This window comes from Falco naumanni, chromosome 7 (genome assembly GCF_017639655.2).
Source record: "Falco naumanni isolate bFalNau1 chromosome 7, bFalNau1.pat, whole genome shotgun sequence".
NCBI classification, from domain to species: Eukaryota; Metazoa; Chordata; class Aves; order Falconiformes; family Falconidae; genus Falco; species Falco naumanni.
In genome coordinates, this window is record NC_054060.1 from 50172022 (window position 1) to 50198670 (window position 26649).

At 38.6% G+C, this 26649-nt stretch overlaps 1 protein-coding gene across 9 annotated transcripts; it reads right to left on the reverse strand.

The window, feature by feature from the left end:
- Nucleotides 1-293: 293 nt before the first annotated feature.
- PSEN1 (presenilin 1) lies at nt 294-26576 on the reverse strand. 9 transcript variants are annotated; one of them, XM_040600762.1, is made up of 12 exons: nt 26509-26576; nt 23624-23767; nt 21750-21788; nt 18635-18891; nt 17171-17312; nt 13402-13469; nt 11732-11952; nt 9334-9432; nt 7972-8058; nt 6879-7052; nt 4726-4844; nt 294-4427 (listed from the first exon to the last, which is right to left on the reverse strand). In XM_040600762.1, the coding sequence occupies exons 2-12, from the start codon at nt 23705-23707 to the stop codon at nt 4272-4274; spliced, it is 1446 nt and encodes a 481-aa protein (XP_040456696.1). In that variant the 5' UTR covers nt 23708-23767; nt 26509-26576; the 3' UTR covers nt 294-4271. The 9 variants fall into 9 exon arrangements, with proteins under 9 accessions (XP_040456696.1, XP_040456697.1, XP_040456694.1 ...); XM_040600763.1 differs by lacking the exon at nt 26509-26576 and adding an exon at nt 25940-26040; XM_040600760.1 differs by lacking the exon at nt 26509-26576 and adding an exon at nt 25314-25335.
- Between the last annotated feature and the right edge of the window lie 73 nt (nt 26577-26649).

Below are 26649 nucleotides of genomic sequence, written 5' to 3' on the forward strand. Positions count from 1 at the left end.
TTTTGTTATAAGCTCGTTATTGTTTTTTCACAGCTTAATGATACCTTACAGGTGCCTTTGCAACTGGCTTTGACCCACTGTTTAAATGAAGTAGCTACAAAAAGTAGCCGTTAGAGGAAAGTGCTTTACAGAAATCAGCCAGGCACTCCGCTGCTGGGAAATAAAGCAGCTACTTTACATGTCTTAAGACAGCAATCTTACTCATCAAATGTTGAACAAAAATAGCTACAGTGTTTAGGCCTCCAACAGCTTTAAGTGATGGCTTTAAAATAATATAGTAAAAGCAAGGTAAATCAGGATCCATGCAATTTTTATTTTAATAATTAGACAAATACAGGAAAGTTTGCAATAATTATCAAAAAGGTATCTTATCAAGAACTGGAAAGGTATTTAAAAAACATTCACATTCAATTCAGGTTATGTACAAACCAGTGTTTGTAAAAAAGGAAACAGCAAATGCTTTGATGTAAAAGATTCCATTCTAGTTCATGTTTCAGCATTCCCAATGAGCAAGTTACCACTGAGATGCAATCACAGTGCAGACACGTTCCACAGTCTATTAGACTCATTTCAACAGCATCATTGCCAAATGTTTCGTTGTTGGTTTTTTTTAATAAAGCATTTTGAGAAGTTTTGTCATACAGTACCATCCAGCCAAAATGTACTCCTGCATATTTAATTCTTGACTGCACTAGTGGCAGAACAGTTGGCATCTACAGGGCCAGAGTAAATCTGCAGTTCTATAGGTAAGAAAGATATCTATATATCCAAGAAGCACCAGTCTCCTAAGCCTGAAATAGTCAGGGTCTGCTTTGTACATTGATATCAGCCATTTTTAATGGAGCACAGCCCTTGATTATTTGGCTCGAAGTCATCATCTACCCAGTCAGAACAATACTGAACATGTTGCAGTATCACATGTACACCTTCAAGACTCACCTCACAAAGATGATGTCTGAATTTGAGTGCCACTCAAATAGCCATACATTGATATGACAGCATCATACCCCTCTGCTATAAGACCGGCTTCCAGGAATCTCTCCTCTTTGCTCTGGATTAAATCCCTCAACAAGAAAAAAAAGAGAGAAATGAAAGTGGCTGGTTTTTAGGCAAATCTCTGACTTGGCATTGTATTTTCTTATTCATTTGAAGCTTAGCCAAAGAAGGAGACTGATCATTGATGTAAGTTGAAAGGGAAGAGAAAGCTATCACGAAACACAGTTTCAAAGTATGAATACTGAAACAGCCACACAACAATGACCAGTGAGTCTGTCTGGGCCCAAAAGAGATGAATCTAGTACTAGGGTTACACAACAGTTCTTTCTGAGCTACAGTCTAACGTGTTGTCATTAACATACTAATTTAATAATAATGAAATCTCTCAAAAATACAGACTACATATCAGAAGTCTTTCAGTTATACCAAGCTAACCAAGATGAAATGGTTCATGATCTCAAATTAGATCAGTGTTTCAAGACAAAGGAGAGAAAAGTGACGCAACCTTCACACTTATGTAGCAACAACCCAAATGCAAACAAAAACTATTTTCAACTGAACCATATGGACCCAAGTACTGAGACGATCTTTAGTTGCAAGATCTCATTTGGAACATAAGCTACCATGACTTGGCATACGAAGGGAAATTATAAAACCTCATCTGGTTTTTGAAGGTGTAGGTAAGACTTGGTAATAAGCAGTGTAATTTAATATATATTGGCCTGGGCTTGAAAAGCAATTTCCCTTCTGAATTTATTTTGAGATTCAAATACATAAAATTAGTTTCTGTGATTATACATTTCATAGTCTCCACCACCGTAACTCCACACTAGCTCAGAAATTAAAACTTCAGGATAGCAGAAGCAGCTCTGGGGAGCGGAAGACCAGCAATTTAGTGTTCGAAGATTCTGAGCTCTTCCTTGCATTGTACATCCAACACCCATTCAAGTTTGTGGAAAGGTTTTTGTGCATTTCTATAAGATACTAAAGCAACTCTTAGCGGAGCTACTGCTCCCATGGTGCATATTTGAGCCAAAAACCCCAACAATAAAGATGACTGCTGCATTTGAGTAACAACTCTTAACTGAGAGTCAGATGAGCAAACACATGCTAGTGATGCCGACTCTTAGCAAACCTTTTCTATATAATGAAACAATAGTTACAATACCCAATAAAACACATAAGGAAATTTTCTTAGATACAATGCTCATGAAAGGAACAAGTTACAATAGTATAAAACCAACTCAAAGTCTTGTAAAAAAACCCAACCAACTAATCTGTTTTAAGTCAGGCTTCATTGCAGCAAAATAGGGAACTGTGATTTAAGCTAGAAAACATGAGCAAGTTTGACTTGAAAAGTCAGTGTAAGCAATTTTGGTATGGTTAGTTTATTAATGCTATCCATCACAAATCAGCACATGAATGAGATGAATAAAAGTACTTTAGAGAAGATAAGACAATATATTTTATGAAAATGTAAACGCTAACACTACAGTTAGCAAGTCATACTGGAAGAGAGACAGATGTTTCTAAGGACAATCAATGTGAGCCTTTCTTGGTTTTAAAACAGATGCATACATCACAGCCTTTCTTCCTTTATTTGGGCTGATGGTTGGTGAGCATCTGTGATGTCTCAGTCCTCTGAATCTATAGGCACCAAAACAAAGCCCCAGAAAAAAAGGTGAAAGGAGCTTGTGTCAGGATTTTGACAGTTGTTCTACTTGGCAAGGACTCCAGTATCAAGATGCAAGTAAAATGGAATGCCCGTCAATAGTATCCACTCCCTCTGCTTCCCTCAAAAAAAATATTATTTGTACAGAGTAAGAGCCTAAGGCAAAAACAACTTCATCTCACACAAGTCTCATTTCCAAGTAATTATTCATAAATGAGTTCTTTCAAATGAAGAAGAAAACTGAGTGTAGCAGTTTTAAGGTTTGAATTGATTCTTTCTCCTGTAAGAAGTTAAAAATCCCATCTCTTCAGTGATTTTGAGTTATCTTTCATTTCTCCAGTCTTCAGTTCCTCATGGGGGAGGTAATTTAAGTGAAGAGGACCACCAATTTTGCTCCTTGGTAACATTAAGTAATATCTCACTTAAGCATCCTTACCAGCAAAGACACCGGACACATACAGAAAAAAAAATAAAATAACCCTGCCCAACCTGAGGTGTTAGATGGTCAAGTGACCAATACTTCAGGTCAACAGAACTGTAAACCAGATTTTTCAAGATGAAAAATTTCAGTGATGCATCGGAAGTGCTACCAGTAGCACTTTGGCTTCTAGATCTGACAAGCTAAATTCCATCTGGGATTGCTGCAAATGTCTATTTATTTCAATAGAAGGAACACACACCAGCAACGCAGTCCATGCTGTTAGTGACTACTCTCAAACACAGAGTTTGAAATGGTGTTCTAGCAAAATGATTTGCAAGAGCACAAAGAGTTTGTGAAATCTGAAATTGCTTTTTAATGTAGTTTATTAACCTTTCAGAATCTAAGATCCAAATTAGAACCTTATGATCCACTAATGCCAAATAATTCAGTCCAAGTAGCTACATAAACTGGAGCAGGTGTACAGAAGATGCACTCCATGCTTGAGGATACAAAGTATTAAAACGGAGAAGAGGTTCTAGTTCCAGTGTGGGGGGGAAAAAAAAGCTTTTAAATTTACTAAACCAAGCACACTCAGGCACAGAGTCTACAAAGTGGTGGAACACTCTTAGAGTGACAGTACTTTCTCCCTTTGTCGAATTGCTACAAAGTCCTTTCTCATTACACAGAGCAGAGTCAGGACTCCACTATCAAAAAAACCACTGCTGAAGAAGTCTGACTTGGGTTCTCTCTCTTCAAGCGGTTACAGGGACAAGTTCCATGTGATTTGTCAGCTTCCTCTGTTAGCATCAAGGAAGTCCCGAGCACCCTTAGTGCTGTGAAAATAATCAGCCTGTGGTAAGAGATCACATTGCTGGTGGAAGCATTAGCAATTTTCACAGGTGGTCCTTACCAGAGATATGTATATCAGATTACCTCTGATATAATAGCACCTGGTTTAGACGCGCCATCAGGAAAGAAGCCACTTTCACACAGGAAAATTCATACGGTGCCCAGCGCAGCAGTTGTCTCAGGAAAAAAACAACCAACCATCATCGGAGGAAGTTGCAATCATTCAGGCTTGGAATCTTGAGTATTAAACTTCAGTCTCAGTTGAGAACTGAGGGAAAAACATCTTTCCTCCTCCCAGATTTGCTACAAATATTCATACCAGCATCAAGTGTGCTAGATATAAAACTGATGGAATGCTAGCTGGTCCATAAAAGGTTGCACCAAGTTATCTGTAGCAAAGTAAAAAACTAGCCCAAACGTTATGGAGATTGGAAGAGCTGGTAAGGCCTTCTTAAAGATGGCAAGAAGCAGAAGTGTAAGGCACAGACCCTGAGGGGAAGAAAAAGAAAAAAAACCAAAAAACATAAGGAGAAATTAAGGAACTCTGACAAGCAAAAGATTATATACAAAATCAATAATCCCACAGAAATACAAGATACAGTTCATGCCTTCCTAAACTAAAGGCTTAAAACTATACAGCCAATGAAGACCCCAGCTAAAGCTCTCACCAGTTTTCAGTCTGGCCACCAAATAAAACAAATTCCAAAGGAAAAAAGTGTAGCAGTTATGACTTTGTCCCTGATGAAAAACAGAAACTGTCCTTATTATAATATTACATTATACTCACAATTAATATGGCTACAAAACATGCTAAAGTTGTATTCCAGTCCCCACTTGCTGTTGCAGAGGCTTTGCCAACAAGGACACTGTAGAAAATGAAGTCTCCTAAACCTAGCTTTACTCCTCCTGCAAAAGTGAATACATGGCAGCATTAAGTATCAGGCAGTCTACTAACATTATCTACCAGTAATTGTTAGAAAACAATACAGATTTATGTTAAGTATCAACAAGACTTGCTAATAAGAACATTATTTAAAAAAAAATAAAATAGTACTGTTCCTGAATCAAGTGATAAACTCTTGTGAAACAAGATGGCTTAGGAACATTACACCACTCAATTCATCCTATAATTAGAATTTTTCTATATTCCTAGTCTCCTGTACATACGCATGCAATATATAAAACTCAGATTTTTGTCATTATATTTGTTGGGAGGTGTCCACTGTTGGTTGCCATGTCATATTCAACAGAATACTGAAGTATAATGCCATTAAACTGGCCAGCGGAGGGGGAAAACAAGTCAAGTCCCTTGCAGATTATGTTTTATTTATCAGTTAGAACCTATACCCAGCAAAATATTCCACTGCTCTTCCAATTTTCCAACAGAATTCTTACTAAGGTAGTTCTAAAAAGCGTATCACAGAGCCAAAATCCCAACATACTTAGCCCAAAATGTGAGGTTTAGGAAAGCACATGAGTAAATCTTATTCTTTTAAATAGTAATTACTACCTTAGCAACAACTCTGGGAGCACAAAATTCGATTATTTCTGCAAACAAAATAATGAGATTTCCAGAACACCAGTTCACTTTCTGAGCTTTTAGTCTGAGATATTGTCAGAGGCCAAGATCAGGTCACCAGCTGTTTTCATTTGTCCTACTGTTTACTTTGTCATCTGATTACAGTCCAGCCCCAAACTCACTTCAGAGTTTTAAGAGGAACTCGGAGCGTCAAAACAGAGGTGTATACCTGGTTGATCACTGAGAAGGGGAAAAAAGGGGAGGGGAAAAAGCCTTTTTCAGCAGACCTCCCAATCTATGGTCTAGAACATAGGTCTCTTGAGCACTGAACCACCCTTAACTGCTGAAACAAAACTTGGATGCTTGCTTTCAGCATGACAGAACAATAAGCAAAGGCAACTGCCCGATAACTCCTTCCGCACAAGTACACTCTCCAAATTTCCACTAAGCCACTCCAAACTTCTAGTAAGCTAACACTGGCTGACAAGTCCGACTGGATCACTGCACATCTGTCATTACTGTTCACTTCAGGAATACAGAAGGGAAAAAATTATTTAGTCTGGCCAGACAAGAGTTTTAGTTGACCAGTTAACTAACTAAAATAGCCCAATTCCTAACATTTTTGCACCTTAATGTTATTTTCCTAAGCTGTAGAAATGAAAATGGATTTGCAACAAACTCTGGATTTGGAATTTTCAGGACAAAGTAAATTCTAAAATTGTTCCTTAAAAATACAGAGACTTCTGCTTTAACAGAGGAACACCTGAGAATCAGAGGAAGCAGTTGCACCGGCTCAATATGGAAGCATCACATGGGGAGAGCAGTTTATTAGACAGGCAGACCTTAATTTATTTAGAGCTTTGCAAATCTAATTAATAGCAGCTTAAACTCCAACTGGAAATCGCGAGTCTGTTAAAACAGGTATCTGAGTATTGATGTCATACGCTCTCCAATGATACTGTACTTCAGCAAGATGCTGGAGAAAAACAAGCAAACCCATGGCATTCTGCATTCATTTCAGTCTCCAATTAGGTTTTAAACATTGCTTTCTACAGAATGGATTACAGTAGTTTAATCTTAAGGCAAAAAACGACAATGACTGCACTTATAGGGCCTAAAAGCCAAAAGCGAATGCAACTGACTGGATAATGGTCTGAAAGCAGCTTGTGCTATTGAAGCTTTGAGTCTGTATATCAAACTGAAGGGAATTTGGCCAATGTTACTCACTCCTGCGGCAAAACCAAAAGTGACCAAAAAGTAACTCCACCTATTTTGATGAGGCATGTCAGTATCGATCATGAGCAAGAGCAGCTCTTCAGATTGCTATTAGCTCACGGCATACTGTATCTGTGCAGTTAGGATGACCAGACTATCTAGCTTCAGATTTACTAAGTCTTTCAGACACAGTACTCCATACTCACGTTCTTCAGGGTCTTCACTTGTTTGAGAGTTACTAGGTAGAGCCTGAACAGCAGCACGTGATTCAGGCGTTGATTCAATGGGTCCTATTCTATTATCCCTTTGCTGTTGCCATTCCTGACTAAAGCCACCATCATCTGCTTCAGCATCTTCATTCTGAGTCTGGTTTGCTGGAGCTCAAAAGAAGAAAAGCATTTAAGACCTCCTTCAAAAACGTGCCTTCGAAAACATGACAATCTCCCCACATGTCAGATCATAGAAGAGTGAGGAAAAAAAAAGAGGTATTCCATAATACTTAGCAACATCTAACATTAGCACACACTATTACAACACATTCTCACTTAGGTTTTTAATACTTATTTAAACAAGCAGGAGTCAAGGTGCACTCTGCAGTCACAGCATCTACATGTTGCACTCAAGTGGCAGTATTCTGGAGGACTTTGAACAGTGGAAGTTTTGTGGCAGAAATTAAAGATCACAGTTTAAGGAATAAACTCTCATCTAGTATTTCATTCGCTTCTTTAGTCAACAATGGCAGTCTAATTTTCCAGTAAAATAGAAAGCTTTACCAAACATTACATATACATACACCCTTTTAAGCATGTTAAAATCTGAAACTGTGCTCTGCTTGAATAATACAGTTAAACAAACAAACCCTATGTTTTTAAACACTAGCTGCATAGCCAAGAGGGCCAGAGACATTTCTGTTTAATACAAATATGAGTGATATAAATCACCAACATTACATATGTATATATATGTTCACATATATATATGTTGATGATAAATTATACCATTAACATTATACTATATCATGCTGATATTTGACAAGCAATTGAGCTCAGTCAGTAGTTATCTATTGACAGTCATTTCACCACCAACATCCTGGATCCCAGAAAAATGAATGCAAGACCATTGACTCCACAGTAAGCAAGCAATTTTTGAAGTCTTGACAGACTCATCATTCCTAATAAGGCCTCCATGCTTTCGCTCTTCTACAGGAACCAGGACACTTAAAAAGCTAAAACCCAAGTATCTATAAACACATCCTCTAAAAAAATAACAGCTATAAAGGCCTGTCAAAGAAAAACTCACCTTGTTTATCATAAGCGGAGCTTTTGGAAGCTTTCCGTTGGGCTTCTGGGTCTTCCTCAGCCATGTTCACTAGCCATATCATTGTTGCTATTCAAAAACAAAACCAAACAGAAATCGCATAGCTAATCATACCTTTAGATGTGTGCAATTCTGAGATAGTGTTGGCATCAATCCGTTCTTTTTTTTTTTTTTTAAATAAGTTATTTGATACAACTATCTTTCCCAACAGGCTTGTCATTAAAGCACAGTAGTATCTGGAATGCAGCCAGTACCAGCTACAACACACATTTACAGAATTTGGTGAATAAAAGTTTTATCCCTACTAGAAGCTGAAAAAACCGGCAATGGCAGTTGACAGAGAAATTGCTTCTATACAAGGATGACTCTGAAAATCTGATTCAATTATTTCTTTACTTTTTTCCACTAATCATTATGCTATCTGCACATAAAAAGGTCTATTAAGGCTGGTACTGAGGTACTTCAATTCAGAGGTAGTATCTGCATCAAAATGAATTGTTCTCTGCCTCCACAGTCACAAAAAACCTCTCTAATCTGGAGGTAAAGAACTGTTGTCACACTTACAATGGTGTATTTTAAACCAAGTTTGTGGTTTCTCAGCTTTAACTTCTCCTCCCACAAAACAGGCAACTATAAGCAGTATCAGTAAAACACAGCAGGTGACAGAAGAAACCCCTCCCCTTTCTCCACTGTAAAAGCATCCAGCCTACAGCACACTTCCTGCTTCCAAATACAGGCCTTTCTTGAGCACCAGTAGCATAACTGCTTACGAATAACCTATTGCACTGATTACCCATATGATTACAACTAGCAACATGGAACTTCAGAAACTGGAATTATGTACTAATTGATACACAGGTCATAACAGCAATTTCCATTCATTAGGTTATTTTTCACAACTACAGGGAGAAACAACATATCAAAAGAGACGAGCCCTGGAGAAAATAGTTCTATAAGTGAGTCTTCCTGGCAATTTCTCCCTTTCCTTCCACTAACACACATTTAAGCTATTTAAGCACTGATAGTTGATAAATATTTTCTGGAAACAAGCCTTTGAACAGGCTTAATTCACAGCCTAATGGTATACTTCTTCAGCCAAAAGAAGGTATATTACCATTTGTCCTGTTCATACTTTGTAACAAAACATGCTGGGTTTTATCTCAAAAGATCTTAGACAGAAGATGTTCCACATTTTTGAGTCAACAGCAAAATGAAAACTGAAGCCCAAGTGAGCAGACTAAGAATTCCAGCTGACAAGCATTATGTTAAAACACAGAAAAATGAAAAAACACTTCAGCTGAGTGTGTGACTGTAAGTTTAAAGTATTTCATAAAATGTACTTACATGAGTAAATAAGTGCTGGGAAGAGAGTTTCATTTCTCTCTTGAGCCGTTTCAACTAGCATACGAAGAGGACCTTTAGGACACAGGACCGCAACCAAATCTGAAAGGAAGAGCAAACAGATCTTACATCACTGCAGATAATTTTTTTTCCTGTAACACTTGCAGAGACTGGTTAAGACAAAATGTTACCCTGAACATAGACTTCTGAGCGAGCTGTTGTCCGTAAGTCAGTATCCTACAGGAATACTTTTTAATACCCTCAGTTACGCAACCTATTTCACACATTACTGTAACATGTATACAAATTTCAAAAACGTGATGTGCCTCACCTAAGGTATTATGCAACTGCAAATGTATTTGTGTATGTTGATTTGCAAGTTGAAAGCAAATAATTCATGACAGATACTATTCAACTAACATCTTGGAAATACCCAAGCTTGCTTTCTATTATCAAAGCTTTTCTTAACCCAAGTTTAATGCTAAAACAAATCTTAAGATAACAGGTGAGGCTTACATAACTTCTACGAAGTATGCATGACTGCCAATTTATTCCCACTTAAAGAAGAAAAAAGTGAACGTGCACATGAAGAGGAAAAACAGGTTTATTAAGCACTGCAGAAAAATGCTGTGTTTGCATAGATTTGAGAGGTGTTCAAAGCATATTTAGCATAAGAAAAGAACAGCAGCTTTTTGTTGCTTCCCTCAATTCTTGCGTATGACCAATATATGAAACTGGATGAATAAGTAAAAGTTAACTGAAAAGCAATCATTTACAAAATATGATGACTGTACAAGTTACTTATACAGATCAAAGCACAACATTAAGAAAAACTGAACTGTCAGATGCTCCATTTGTGTTCTTACCTGAATGTTGATGGTTTGTTAATAAAATTTGCAACTCCACAACCAACCTCCACTACTTTTCCCTTGTCTTGCATATTTGGACAAAAAGCTCTAACGTTTACATATTAACCCTGCTACTACATTTTGCAGTTGTCCACCCACTGTATGCCTTTAAATTAATTTGAAAGAAAATCTGACACCAAAAGAAACAACTTGCTTGTCAGGAGCCGTATGTTGCACAGAGCAGACCTTCTGCACCTGAGCTAACTGCCCTAGCACCATTGCTGCTCCCACTCAAAGAATTCTTAGTGTGGGGTCACAGGCTTTGAAGCTTACTTCCCCTTTACTCAAAACAACCATGTTATGGTCCTGGAATATGACTGGAAAAGTAACTTTGTTTTGCAATCACTGAATGAAGGCTGAATGCTTGGAATACTTGGGTTTGTTCCAGTCACACCAAGGGTGGAAATGGGAGAGGGGATGGGAAAGTTTTCTTCACGTGCCTTACAATCTATGAGCATACACGAGGGACATTTTTCCTCCCTCTGAAGGAAAAGGACACCTAAGTAGTACACCGACCTACCAGAACTAATCAGATCTTATTAACCCCCGAACTTCTACAACTGGACAGATTCTCACTCTTTATCATTATCAGTGACATTCAGAGTATACAAACATTACACTGACATGCTTCAAAAAAAATTCAAGTTATGAGCACATCTTCACGGATACACTTGACTGTAACGTTTTAATTATGTTTGAGTAACTGGATTTTAGTCTTGCCTGGGAACTAAATCAGTATTAAGGGTTATAGAGTGATTCTTTTGCCAAAAGTGTGCAGTGCCCTCTAAAGCTTTATGGAAAAACTACATCTAGGCATCTCATCATTCTGAAAAAGTGTAATATGCAATAATTCAAATTAATTTTCTTTTTATTAAAAAAAAGAAATTAAGGAAATAAATCTCACAACTATATCCTTCTAAATGTAAAATGACTTTGAGCAATGAAAACTGCCTCTTATCCTTTTTTTGCTCCCTTCCCATTATATTATTAGGCATGGATCAGGGTGGTGTTGCGATGTCCACAAATCTGAGCAATTTGCAGGTTGACCAGATCTATACCTACACAGGACTGTACCCAAATGACAAACTCCTAAATTCTGAACATACAATAATTTCCAAGGATTCCTGGGGAAAATGAAAAGCCAGAAGCTCTCCACTTTCATAGAAGAGATCAAAACAACAAAAAAGTCTCTTATCTCCTACTGTCTTGAATAACTTCAGTTCTCCTCCCCAAAGAATCTATGAAGTCCAGAAAACTTGAAGGAAGATAGGCGTCACAGTCACACAAGGCCCTCAACTGCAGGAGGCCAATCTTGGTTTAAATCATGATCTTATTTCTGAAGTCTGTAATCACCTTAGGTACTACTTTGGATGATACCCCTACACACACACACTTTTTATTCTTTTGACGTCTAGTCAGACAAACAGAAAAGTCAGGGAATAGAAGAAATTCACACTATAATACCTGTCACCATGCCTTGCTGCAGACCTTACCATACACTGAAATGACAGCCAGGATAAGCCATGCAGTCCATTCCGGAAGGTACTTGATGAACACCAAGGCCATGAGAGCACTTATCATAATGAGATATGCCTGCTGGAGCCGAAGTGGACCCTTCCAATGAATACAAATCATTCCCACAACACCAAAGTTCCAGATCATGAGTGCCACTGTAATGTAGTCCATGGCAACGTTGTATGTCTTAAAAACCTCACTAAAAAAAAAAAAGAAAAAAAAAGAATATGGGCTGAATTTGCTTAAAACAATGGAAACAAGTTACAGATGAAGGCTTCAGTATACATATATATATATATATATAATTTTTTATTTTATTTTCACATTCAATGTATTGGCACAAATGTAAAATTCCATCCCCAATTAGTACTTCACTATTCTTCACAAAGGAGATAATTTTACCATTGTTTGATTCACACCAACTTTTCCACTTTCCTGAAAATTTTCATTAGCATTCTACTTCCTTCTATTATATACACAATGTATAATTGGTATATTTCCTTCTAATATACACAATGTATAATTGGTTACAAACCTTCTTCTCATTGGACCCCTGCTAAAGGAAGCCAGCACTGCTGTGAGGCAGCAGGGACAGATGAAGGAAAGCAGAGTGTCAGGAAAGCCTTCATTCCCTCTACCTACACATGCTCATGGAAGACTGCCAACTCCAACCCAAACGAATTGAGCCCAACAACCCATCTCCATGTAGCCTGTTTTGCAGTTGTGCAGCACACGTTGCCTTGTATTTCAAAAGTCACTATTAAGGTTAGAGACAATACTGACCAAAAAAGGCACCACAGATCACTTTTGCCAAAATTAGTGACTGAGGGAACACTATTTTCTCCCCCTGGAGACCAAATGAAATAGATACACTTCTTTGAAGAACCTTAAGTGGTACAAAAATATACAGTATAGTACTTTCATGGCATAACTCCAGTTACAAACCCTGATCAGGTTGCTCTTAGACCAGGGGTCCTGAAACTACGGCCCGCAGGCCGGATACGGCCCCCCAGGGTCCTCAACCCGGCCCCTGGTATTTACAGACACCCCCCCGCCCCTCCCCTGCCAGGGGTTGCGGGGGGGGAACCAAGCAGCCGCAGATGGCTGCCTGCCACTTCATCTGCACACTGGCCCCCTGCTTAAAAAGTTTGAGGACCCCTGCCTTAGACAATACTGAGTATTATGTATACCTTTTCTTGATATATGGATAAAAGCCTGTTTCCAAATCTGAAAAGAAAACCACTGAATTTATTTTGGTGAGAAAGTAGATTCTTCTCAGCTGATTCCTTTCTGCCACTCCCATGCAAGCCATCTTTGCATATAGAGAACACCACCAAAGCCATGACATAAACAACTGCCCTTGAGTCATACGGCTATGAAAGTTACCAGAAGATATATTAGCAGAATAAACTACCCTGTAGAAAATAGCTTGTTCTAGTGATGCATTAACTTCTGTACAATATCAGATACACTATAAACCCATAAATATATTTTATGTGTACTCTACAAGCCTATAAAAAACTAAAAAGCTTCGTTGCAATAGCTTACTCGCTATTATTCCTCTTAAGATTCAAAGGCTAGCTCTAAAATAAATACATACACAAAGTGATACATGAAAAACAGCATATTAATGCTTTGGTTCACTTACCCCAGGTAGATGAATGAGAAAAAGAAAAGCAGCAAAAGAGAAGAAATTATAAGCCAGCCATGGATCACCTAGAAAAGAAGATATCAATACAGATTATTTTTTTTGTTACTTTAAAGTTAGTATCCACTTAATGCCTTTAAGGTTATTTTCCTTTTTGATTAAAGCAAGAAAATTATATTCAGATATCTCTTTGGTTGTTGCTAAATTCATAACTAGTCTACACACGTTACTGTATTTCAATTTACACTTATGAATTTTAAGTGATTTGTGGTCTTTCAGTAAAGGTTCTATACAATGAAAGCTACTGTTTGTCTATTTTTAGACCATTCTGGTAACAGTGGCACTACAACACAGCCACAAGCATCCAGCATTAACACAGACAGAAAACATGATTCATTTCTACGCAATTAAAAAGCCTGCTCCAATTCCAAACCATTTTCAGAATAGTTATAGAATGATGGAATACAGAAATACCTTCAGTGCTTATCTGCTAAAACTCAGAATTAGCGTGTCCTTGATGAAAGACTATATAAAACTTCTATATTGTCTATCAACCATCTATAGACATAATCCCTAATTTTGATACCAGAGCAGATATACATGCCCAACAATTTAACAAGCAACAGTTCAGGGTTATACTCAGTGGGACATGCATAGACTTAAACTTGGAAATGACAGGTGCTCAGACTTTATACTGACAAAAGTGCGTACCACTCTTGTATATTACTGTGCAAAATTAAAATTTAAGATTGAAGACGCCTGTAACTTTGGTAGTCTCTAAGAATGAAATACATATTTGTCAAATTCCCAGCACAGAATCTTATATAGAAAACCAGACCGAATATTGCAAGTAGATAACCAGTCAGAAGCAATAATGTAGACATTCAAACTGCATAAAAAAAATCCTGCTTCGAGTAGACAAGCTGAGTGGAAAATTAACTAGTTAAATTAGCTATATACGTACACCAGATCAACATGTTCAGAAACCTTTTAGAAATTGTGTTATCCATTTCTCTTCTTCTGAAAGATGTGTAGCGGAATGCATCTGACATTACAGTTTTAAAATTATTTTGAAATTTAATATACAAGTAAAGCCCATATGCACAGACTAAAGGAATCACATTTACATGAGGCAACCAGGATTTGCCAGCAAATTGAGAATCTAGCTATTACAGTCAGTAATTTAGTATATTTAGTCTAACACTAAATTTTTCATCAGCAGTTTTAAAACTCTCACCAATTTTTTGAAACATTTATTCTCCTCCTTCATAATGTCTGTCTTTCAAAACAGGTTCAAATTTGACCTAAAAACCTAATAAAACTTGTCATTTAACTTGTTAATCTAACAGATCGGCTTTCCATATTTGCTAGTGTATTCTCAAAAAGACTTAAGAATTTCCCACATGCAATAAGCATGGTGCCTGTGAAGATGCTGCAGGAAAACTACCAAAGTATCCCAGTTGGTCAAACTGTCGCTACTCATAGCAAGTGGGGGGAAAAAAACATACTAAAGCTGAAAACTGACAGGTACCCGAAACAGAATCTAAATTTCAAACAACTTTTAAAGCTACCTATATATCTAAGGAGTGACTTAGCAAGAGTAATTTTACTTCTCTGTAAAACTAGTTGAAACCATTTTAAGAAAATGGCAAAGCAAGCTGTGTCATTTCTTTTAATAACATGACTTCTATCTGTAGTTGTATTTGTCATATAACCTCTTAAACTTTCTTACCACTTCAGAAAGTAATGTGAATTCTAATGTTTCATTCTAGTGAAGAGTAAAATGCTAACAATTTCAAACGCCAAGGTCACAGTTCAGTAAATGTTTACACACACTTTACATAACTACTGTCAACAGTCCTAAGGGAGGTAGTTTCAAGAGTTGACCTAAGTTGGCATTTGACACACAGATTATTAATATTTTTTCAATTCTCAGTATGTACCTCATTTGCTATATAATTTTCCACATCACTTGCCTCTCTTTCATATTTTCCAAAGCACATAAGTTTTGGCCAGTGTTTTCCTAGCAGGATACCATGACAGATTTGTTGCCTTCTAATTAAAGAATTTTCATTCTTCATTTGACAACAGCTTCAACACTAATCGACTGCTGGTACAGAGTTGGCTTTGCCTGCTACAACTTGAATAAAAACTAATGACTGCAGAATTCAGATAATTAAAATGAGCTACAGCAGCCAGCTTTGGTTAGGCAGGCTAAAACCATGAAGCAAGTAGAGAGTAATAAAATACATTAAAAAGAAAAGCTAGTCAGATATAATCACCTTTGAAGATACTGTTTCTGGTTAGATTGAAGAGGTAAAAGGAGGACCATGCTTAACTCATCACATACAGGAGAAACAAAGGAAACTAACAGCAGTAAAGTTGAAACAGTATTTCCTTTCTTCAAAGGAGTTTTCAGACAAGTCTTGTGAAGATATGAAAATTACCACTACTAGCTGGAGGCCTAACATTCTTTAATTGTAAGTTCCATTCCCAGTAATCTACACATAGAACTGCATGTAAAATAGAAAGCAATGAACAGGTAACTACATTGTACAGCATTCTGGTATAACAGCATAGAAATACTCTTAGCGATTCTAAAAATAAGTTATTTATTTTAATTAGGACAAAAATATCATTACAGTGAATTTCTGTTGTCTAATCATTCTCATTTTTTAGTACAATTATTTTTGTACTAAAGAACATGCCATGCTTTGTAAGGTCAAGAAGGAAGCCAGAAATGTGAAAAGCTTAGTAAAAACTAGTCAATGCCTTCAGCATCTGAAGAAAACCAATTGGCTGCCAAGGAACGTAGCTGAAGTACACCAGTTATTTGACTTCATTATAATGAACAGAATTGCCAATTTCAGAAGTTTGTCAGTTCAGATTTAACACCACACTGAGATAAAAGAGAAGGTCCATACTTTAAAAAACACTATTCCAAGCTGTATGCAGATTCAGGCAAAAATCATTTCCTCGGTTGCTCCACAGATAATTTGTAAAGGGGTTTCACCCACAGCCGTAAGTCCAAAACCATTTTTCCCTCTTGAAAACAAAATAAAGCGGAGCAAAGCTTTGGACCAGTGCATGGATACCACTGCCTGTTTTACAACTATGAAACAGATTCAAGGTTCCGGCTGCACACTGGGAACTTCTATTAGGCCGAGCCTAATGGTTCATTAAGACCAAAAGACAACCAGGAATTTCAATGAAAAATTCCTCCCAGGCAGGTGACATTGCAATTATTTATGCTAAACCTGGACTTGGCTAGATTAAATCATTATACAATTGAAGTCTTTTAGAGAAGAACCTTAGAGTCTTTGTGCTCGTTGTAAGGATATTGCCTGGCGTGTACAGCCATATACACGTCACACTGTTGGGAGACTTCTATACTGGAGGGAGGGTGGGGACAGGGGAGCCCTGGAAAAGTCCCTGAAGTCCTGAACAGATTTCAAATTGTAGGACCAGGTCTGTCCTTTGTAGTTCTTGACCACAGGAAGATTTCAGTACATGGACACTTCACAGCAACAGGAAGCAATGTCACCCTAATTCTAATTGACAAAACAGCCAGCAGTGTTAGCACTAGGCCTTTGCCTCCCCACTGTCAAAGGAAGGGAAGCCACAATGCTGGAACAGTGAACTGAATCACCAATTCTGCTATTTTTTTCTCAATCATCCTTCATAACCCTTCATTTTGTTCCATTCTTGAGAATCTGTACTAATAAATAAAACTAGCACAATCACTCAAGTCAATTATATTTATACTCACCTTGTAGCACCTGTATTTGTAAAGCACAACCAGGAGTATGGTCATGACAATGATAACGCTGATCATGATAGCTGCGTTGAGAATTGAATTCAGGGCTCTCTGTCCTACTGTCTCTGTCTCTTCTGTGAAAGGAGTGTAGATGCTACAACAACAAAGAATCAACTGAAATGCCACTGAATGCACAGATGTTGCCGATATGAGGCCAATATCAAATGAAATTGCAGTAATCTTTCAATTCAGAGCTGTAAAAGCAACAGCTATTTTCTACTTAGGCAAAATTTGAAAGGCAGCATAGTATTGTACTAGGTAAACTTTAATTAGTAAAAAAAATTCTTTAGAAGACTTGCCTTTCCTACATTCTCAGATCACTGCTATTTTCTACTTTGTAAAACAAACAAAAACCAGAACTGTCTGACACAATTACACACATGCTATTGATCATGAGACTATTACCACCACTAGACCTTTATAAGCACACCATCTAGTGGAATCACAGCGAAAGGTTCCGCAGTGTTTTCAACAAAACAATGTATGGGCTCAACTCTCTTTTTCTCAAAGAAACAACCTTTCAAAAAAAAAAACAACCAAAAACTTGAGGAAAAAACCCATTTCATTAAGGAGAAGAGGGAGGAAGGGGGAAGAAAACACCGTAAATAAAATTTCGAGAAAAATAATTGTTTGATCAACAACTTTGACAGTGAAAAAGAATTTTGTGTTTTATTGAAACATTTTATGACATGCTTATATCATACAAACATTTCAAAGCCAAACACATTGTGAATAATTTTGTCTAAACGTTTTCACAGTGGAACATTTAGACTGATCTGCTGCAAGTCCTGACAGGCCCAGTGTTCTTCCTTTGCCTCCTTTCTCTCAAACCAGCTTTCACTGAGATAGCTGTTTTTCAGAAACATTAATATTTTAGGGGGGGTGGGGGTGGGGGGGGAAGTCTATGCAGGAAATCTGCCAGGAAAGTTTGAAACTGCAACAGAAGTGAACCTCATAGAGCTATCTTCTTCCTGCATTTTTATTTCTTTACCAAACAGCATAGGCAAACCAGAACTTGGCATGTATGTTACTTCATTTAAATGAGTAGGTTTTTTCCCTTTTCCAAAATCTTTGTATTCTAGTAGATTACAACTGAAATGGCTGTGGCTCAGGATTGAGTTTATTTTATAAATACCACAGGGCAAGACAAAGAATTAAAATGAGGACTAGGATTTGAATCAAGTAGTAACCACTGAGATATTATCCCAACTGGTCACCAGACAGACAACAAATGCCAACAGTACCACAAATATAGATTCTGGTTTCTGGGAGGAATAAAACAAAACCACCTTTGAGCTGGTGGAGGGGAGGCAAGAGGGAGTTCACTGCTAGAATTAGACTCCTGAAGAAATGGAAATTAAAGAAAATTATCTAAGTAAGGCCATTGAAAAGATAGGGGAAAAAATTAATACATACAGCTGTCCATCCTTGCGTGTATAAAAGCTGACAGACTTGATGGTTGCAACAACGACCACCATGCAAAGTGTGACAGGTACAAACAACATAATCACATGTTTTGCTCCATATTTCAGTGTCAGCTCTTCATCTTCTTCTTCATCTTGTTCCACCACTTGCTGAACGTTGTTTTGTGGCTGCCCGTTGGTCTCAGACTCGGGATTGTCATTTCTTCTGCGCTCACTATTATCATGGCGACGTCTTTCGCTGTTGTCATTCTGTAATACATAAAAAATAGTTTCCTCAGCAATTATCCACAATAATATCCTTGTACACTTAGCTAAAGATGATCTTGAGGGGTAAATGTGTAAGGTAATATTTACTGTCAAGAACACTTGCCACAGCAAGGACTTAAACAGTAGTAATTAATTGCATCATGTAGTTATCAGAAGATTGGGAATGCAGGGTTATGTTAGAAGCATTTATATTAAAAACAGCAGCAACTGAGAGTAGGCTGGTTACATCTAACTGCCTATGCTGCCTTTCCTTTAAACAGAATTTAAAAAGCTGAATAAAGACAGACGGCTTTTTCCCTTGGTCCAATACAAGGGTGCATGACAGTAGATTACTCATAGCTAGACAATGAGTTATAGCTGTTCCTAGAAATAATGCCAAACAGACATTTATGATCCTAACTCCACGAAAATCCCAAGAAAAATTGTATTTCCTTTACTATGTTACTCCCATCACAGTACATAATTATTGTATATTAAAATGGAGTTTTGTGAGGTATTGTGTTCCCACTTTTTTAGTGAGAAGCACACAGAAATAGTGATAAAACTCAGGTAATTCTCAGTCTTTATACTGAGATTTGATCCCAAAGTTTTAGCTTGATGAGCTAAGTGTGCAGATTCTTTTCCTCCTTTCCCAAGGATACCCCTGCCACATCTTTTCACTGACATGGAAGAAATTCCACCACTCTTGTCAACAAATATGAAAAGCCTCCTAGCCTTCCTGATACCGCTACACAAAACATCAAAGGTTTAATTTAAACACAAGGACAGAAGTAAACTTTCAATGGGAATTAAGATTAACCAACCACAAGCAAAAGCAAAAGCAAAACCTGGGAACAGCACTTACAAGTAACTGGTCAGGCCTGCACTACTCCTGGTGTCACTACTCCTTTTGCCCTCTCTCCAAGAAGCCCCGTCAGCAGGGGGCATTCAGCCTTTTCTATGTTGTGTGCACACACAGAGAAAACAACAGGAGAGTGAGCTACATTTTACTTGTTCTGGACTACAGAGAAACAAAACCATTTTATGTCTACAAGTCACTCTAAACAAGGCCTAAAATGCAACAGTTTATACAGACTACTTTTTTTACTGTATTACTGTGTCCAAAGTCAATGCTGTTCTGTTCCCATTCCCTCCACTCAAGAGGTTTAACAGAGAAGTAACACAAAGCCTTTTTGATTCCTCAGAAGATTTATCCCATTTCTTCAGGTTTATCTCATTTACAAACAGTTCTGTTTGAGTAAGTGTGCTAAAGCATTTTTAGATTAAAATGTACAATAAACTGAAGGAAAGTGCCTTTTGCAATATGTTTAAAATATTACTCAGTTTTAGTAAAATTACTCTAGACATAAGATAGGACATTGAAAATAACCTAATGAAATTCTGCTTAAGTACTCTTGTGCATGTAATTTTTTTCCTTAAACACGCAGTGCTGAAGTCTCATTACCTGTTGTTAACAGCATTTCCAAACATAACTGCTGACCTGTATCTCATTAACACACTGCAGTTTTTTGATAAATCAACAGTAATTTTGGAGATTCTTTACACAGAATTTTCCCAGCCCCACCCTCAGAAAAGATGTTAAGTATACACTCAGGAACTCATAGCGGGGTTTTCAAAAGCACTTGAGTGATTAAGGAGTACAAGATCCTGGACTTCGAACTGCAAACACTGACACTGCTAAAACCTTGGTTGAAGCTTTACAACTTCCCCAACTCATGAAAAACTTGCTTTTACAAAATATTACAAAGTAACAACATACACTTAATGCTTTGCCTATTTATTCCTTTTTTGTGGTATCCTTAGGAGCAAGCTCAAGCAGGATATCAGGAACTGCACTCTGAGAAAATTTGATTTATTTTTCAAAAAGAAATCTGAACATAAGGGGAGAAAAAAATAATCTAAAATTGTCTTAATCAAACAACTAAAACTAGCAGGCAACCAGATATTTAGAATTAAGGTTTTAACCTTAATTTGAATTTAGTATGTCCTGACAACTTAAAGTATGTCCTGAAAAAAATTTAAATTCAATATTATTTCTTAAAAAATGGAAGATTCATTACAAATCATTTGGCATTTTGCATAAAGCGCTCACATATAATTATTGAAAGACAGAAACATGAATATGGGAGAATGCAAACAGAGATCACATTGAATCATTCTGAAATGCTGGCTGCAACCGAACCTCTTTCTGTACAGAATATGGCTCAAATATACTTTGACTCCATTTCTCTCAGTCTACAACAGGACAACAACATGCTTACCTTTCTAAATAAACTGCCTAAGATGATCATAAGTAACACTACATTGGAGATGATCAGAGCCTTGGAACGCTTCACAAGTAAAGTAGACCTAGTATTTAGGTTTCTGCACAATTTTAGAACACATATTCACAGAATATTTGCACATATTGGGGAATAACTGCTCTTTCTCTCTTGTAATAGCAAACCTGCATGACAGACCATTTACCCTATCTTAGGCACAGAAATATAAAAAGTAAACCAAAAAGCTACAGCTTTGCAAAGCAAACACAAAAACAGCCAAAGGAAAGCCTGACTAACTAGCACACCACTACAAAACACTGGAAAATCAAACAAAGAAAAAACTGAAGGAATTAGACAACTGTGCCATTTTATTCCCTTCATCAGTTAGGAACACAGACACAACCACAAAATGCCTTTACATACTAAAACACAGCACATTAAAACCAGATCAGAATGAGTTATTCTCTCATTTGTTGTTATAACCAGAAAAAAATCGTCCTTTCAGGCTACTAAAGTGTAGCTCAATGTGACACACATGTGCCCCACTGCTTAAAAGAACAAAGTGCACTCATATCCTACCTGATGAGTATTAAACAGAGCAGAGGCCATGGACTCTTGCTGAAGTGGAAGCAAAGGAACAGACTCTTCACTTTCCTCAGACATAGTTAAAAGTGAAAATTCTGAAGCTAAAAAGTCAGTAACACCTGTTGTAACACCGTAAGCAAATGTAAGTTACGCACCCACTCTCAGATGAATAAACAATATCAAAACAAATGATAGGGGTTGGTTTTTTTCCTATCAGGAAAACAGTTAATAGCAAACCCAGAGCAATGCCCCTGAACCAAGAAATGAAAACCCAACATATTTGATAAGAAGTTTTTATTTATTAAACCCGTATTAATATATCAGGAATAAACTGCCTTGTCTGACAGTGGGCACAGACTTTATTAGCTCTCACATACACCCTTTATGTTTAAAGGTCATTATACAGTGACAGATATTGAAGACTGAGCTGAGCTCTTGGCGTGTGACTGGAAGAAGAGATGACAAATTATAATGCTTTGTGATTTCACATACTGTTGGCCACAGAAGCAAGATATACTTAAGCAGGAAAGGATTTTTGTGTGGATGTGTGTAGGGGAGAAAAACCATTACAACTAAGTATTGAAACTACACGTAAAGTTACACTTACACATGGAAAGAAAAAGCAAAAGTAGTAGTTACTCATCAATATAGTCTGTTAGTGAGAAGAAAATACAACCATCCATTCATACCATCGCTGGGCAGGAGCATCAGCAAGTTATCTGTAAGGATGGTGAGCACACAGCTTACTGCTGAGCTCTGCCTTTTTAACCTGGCAAAAGCGTTCAACAAAAGTTAAATCTCTTACCTGTCCAAGAGTAAAAGAAACCCTTTTAATTCCCTCTGAAGTAAATGCACAAAGGATGCAGTACAAAAGTTTCCACTTTTCTATTTTTATTACCAGTTTCTATAATCAGTAGGGTCTTAAGTCAGATTGACCACCTTAATTTAAAAATAAATTTTCAAACTTTTTATATTTTTACTGATATAGCAGGATGCTGATCTGAGATAAAGACAAGGATTTTTCAAAATTCTACTTAAAACTGCTGGATTGTATAAAACAGAGCAGTGAATAAAATATTCTCTTGAATCGCTGCCATAAACATGGCTACAAGTGGCCCAGCCTCACAGGAGCATTTCCATGTTACAAGGAAACCTGATATTCAAGAGCTATAGCAGAGCAGGAACAAAGAACTGAGCATGACAAATCCAGGAGCCTGAGCACCACACCCAAGCAGATAATCTAAACTTGGTTTTACCAAAATATGTGCAGTACAATTAGTACAGTTTTAGCCACAAGTATGCACTTAGGTCTTTCAAAGCCATCATATAAAACTTCTATGGTTTGAATTCTGCCCCACCCCACCCCCCAAAAAAATACCACCCAACCTGACAGCACCTTGACAATTATTCACAAGTATGACAACACAGTGCTGCCCCTCCTGCACAGATACAGCCCACCAGCAGTAGCAACAACAAAACTGAGGCTTCTGGCTCTACCTAGCCTAAAATTAACACTGTGACCAAGAAACCTGTGGATCAAGCAGACCACTGCCAGGCTAGATCAAGAGAAGTCACCAAATCCTCTAAAGGCCAATGTTTGACATTGGAGGGTCCCACCCCATTTTCTTATTTTTCTGAAGGGCTTTGTCACTCCAACAGCACTTTAAACTAGGGGAAATCTTATTTCTATATAAAAATGAGTTTAGAATATTTCTTTCTGCTCTGCATATCACCACAACAGTCCAGATAGAAAAAAATTAACCCTCACAAACAAATTTCTAAATAGAGTTCCGAACTGTATTTTCATCTACATTCATTATTCATCCTGATTTAACTGCTACCATGCTGTAAAATTGTTTGTTACGTACAGTGTTGCTGAGGTGGTTATCAGGGAAGTTTTCTGTCAGCTGCCCATGCTGAAACTGGGGTAAATGCGCAGACAGTTCTGTCATTGAGGCTGTCCTCTGGAAATCACTTATTTCTACACAAAATGGATCTTTCTTCTTGAGATGCTGAAAGGAAAAAGATGTGTAAAAAGCCTTTGTTCTTACATGACCAGGTTCTCCATCCCCTCCCTACCCCAATTTTTTAAGTTCACACAGACCAAAACCAACCATTTTCTATCTATAATGTAATGCTGAACTGTATCTGTGACTAAGAGATCATAATAGCGATTTCCCAGCATAAAAATAAGAGCATCAAGGCATTATCAAATTAGTTCATCAGCTACAGAAGCCAGAAACAATTAAATCAAAACAATTCTCCATTCCTTCTTGTGCAATGAGAAGCACTGCATGCTTGCTTAGAGCGCAATTTGTTTTTATCTCAGCAGAGTACACTTGCTTCAAGTTGCTTGGTTCTGAATTGCTGATAAGCTCACGGGGAATCTTCAAGCAAGGATGACTGAGTAACACTTGATCATTTAGCATCTGGATATATCTTTAATACTGTAATGCCCTAAAAGGGACCTAGAGCTACACAAAACAGTATTTCAGCTGAGCCTCAAGAACTAGTGTTAGGGTTTATATATCAGCTAAATGTGAATAAACGTGCTGTATGCTTGTAACAGCTTTACACATTCTTCCACGAGAAAGTCACAGGCTAACATTTTCCTATGCAAACACGATTAAACCATGTGCTCCGTAACAGAGGAGGATAAAGCAATACATAGGAAAGAGGAAGAAGGGTGATGTAAATACATAAAGTTTTAAAAAAATAATAATTTTAAGAAACAATGAATAGGCTTCCATAAATTACTGGCTTGGTTACACAAACCATAAGGAAGTGAATAAACCACTGCACCAAGAAGGGTGGAGCGCCAGCCCCGACTTCCATCCCAAGTGGTTCCTGCTCCTACTTTGTGCCAACTCCAGCACTCATCAGTCCTCTTTGCAGATTTTACCCACTAAAATGGAAGAAAACAAATCCAGGAAAAAAAAAACAACGAGTATTTTCCTGCTGTTTTCATATACTCAACCAGTGTATGGAGGGATCTCAAAAAGCTCCCACAAAGGACGACATCACAAACCATGGCCTCTCACTTTTGGCAGCAGCAAGCCTCAAGTGCTGCAAGACTGCATCTTACTTAAAGAAGGAGTTAAGCCCACTTTCATAAATACTAAGATGCAGAAGCTGTTTCTCTACTCATAAATAAATGCATATCTTACAAGACTAGTACATAATGCTTACTAACTTAATCAGGGATATAGCTTACACTAAAAAGCCATTCGCAAGCAACATCAATTCAGCAAGCCTAGTGGAAGCACGCAAAATTTTGGGGAAAAAAAAAGACAACATAGTATGCACTACAATGGCTCTCTTCCACATTTGTAATTAAAAATAAAGCACATTAACTTAAAATATAACAAAATGTAAGATTAAAGGACAAAACGGTCATTATGTTGCTTTTACTTTAAAAGTTTTTGCTCTAATTCTTCAGTTGGGCTACAGAATATAAACAATGTTATTTTAAGACTGCTACTGGTAAAAATTCTCAATTACAGGGTCATGACAGAGGAAAAAGTTGAGTATTTTTATCCAAATGTGGAGCATACTCACCTTTTTTCTCATCTGAGATGAGATTTTTCGTGTAGCAACATATCAGAATTTTAATTAAATGACTGGGGGAGGAACCCTAAACAAAACACTAACCCGTAAAATCGTATTTAAAGATTGATAAAGAAAACCTCCACAAAGTCATCAAACAACAAGCAGCTACTGGAGAGCAGAGAGAAACCGAAGACAGGGAGGAGTAACTGACAGAAGAGCTGCACTGAAGCCTGAATGACAGTGTCTAACAGGCCTCAAAACGTACGGTTTGTTAGAACAATTCCTTTTGAAAGCTCAAGAGCTCAGAAAATAAATTCAGGGCACCCTCCCAGACAAGTTCATTTTCTGTTATTCAATAGATGAACACTGCCGAGTTTGAAATATAACGGCAAATGAACAAAATATAGGAACGAACTGTGTGTTAAACAGACACAAATTAAATGTTTGCTTCTTTTACCTGAAAAGGAACTCGCCAAAACATTTTTCTAACGAAGCTAACGTTAAAATAGCCTGTCTAAAAAAGCTCTCCCTTACTTCCTTTGACTTTCCTTAGTAAGAACAGTAGCTACAACTGTAGTTTTCCGGCGTTTGCATTTAGCCTAGCAGGTGGAAGTAACACTCAAGTAAACTCTTACGTTCTCTCTACTTCACAGAGCGCCCCGCCGCCACCCAGCAGACACCGCCCGCTCAGCCCGCGCTTCGCCTCCTCAGCCAGCGACGAGCAGCCGCCACCGCCTCTCTGGGCAGCGCCCGAGCCCTCGGCTCGCCCTCAGCCCCGCCGCCGCCCGGGCCGCGCGCCCCCCCCGGCCATGGCGAGCGGCGAGGACGGGCAGGCCCCCGCGCCGTGGGGCAGGCCCCTCTCGGTGTCACCAGCCCCCCGGGCCCGGTGCAGCCTCACCGGCCGCGGCCCCGCTCCGGCCAGGAGAGCGGCCAGGGGCGCCGCCCCAGCCCGCGGGCGTGTGGCACAGGGCTCGCGCGAACAGCGGCCCCGGCCGCCCCCAAGCCGCCGGCCCAGCCGCCTCCCCGCGGCCCCTAACGCCGGCGCCCGGCCTGCGGCGCGCCCCCGGCCGCCGCTCCGGCTAGCGCAGCGCGCCCGCCGCACACGCTGCCCCGGCCCGGGCCGGCGGGCGACGGGCACCCACCCCTCGCGCCCGGCGGCGGCGCGCCCGTGGCCGCCCCGGCTCCCCCCAGCCGCCAGACGGACCTGCAGGGCGCCCCTCCGCGGGCTCCACCACCGGCTCCTAGCCGCCCCGCAGCCCCGCCCCGCTCGCTTCCGGCCCGCGCCCCGCCCCCCGTCGCCACCTCACTTCCGGGGGGCGCCGGGCCGAGCCCGCCGAGCGCCGGC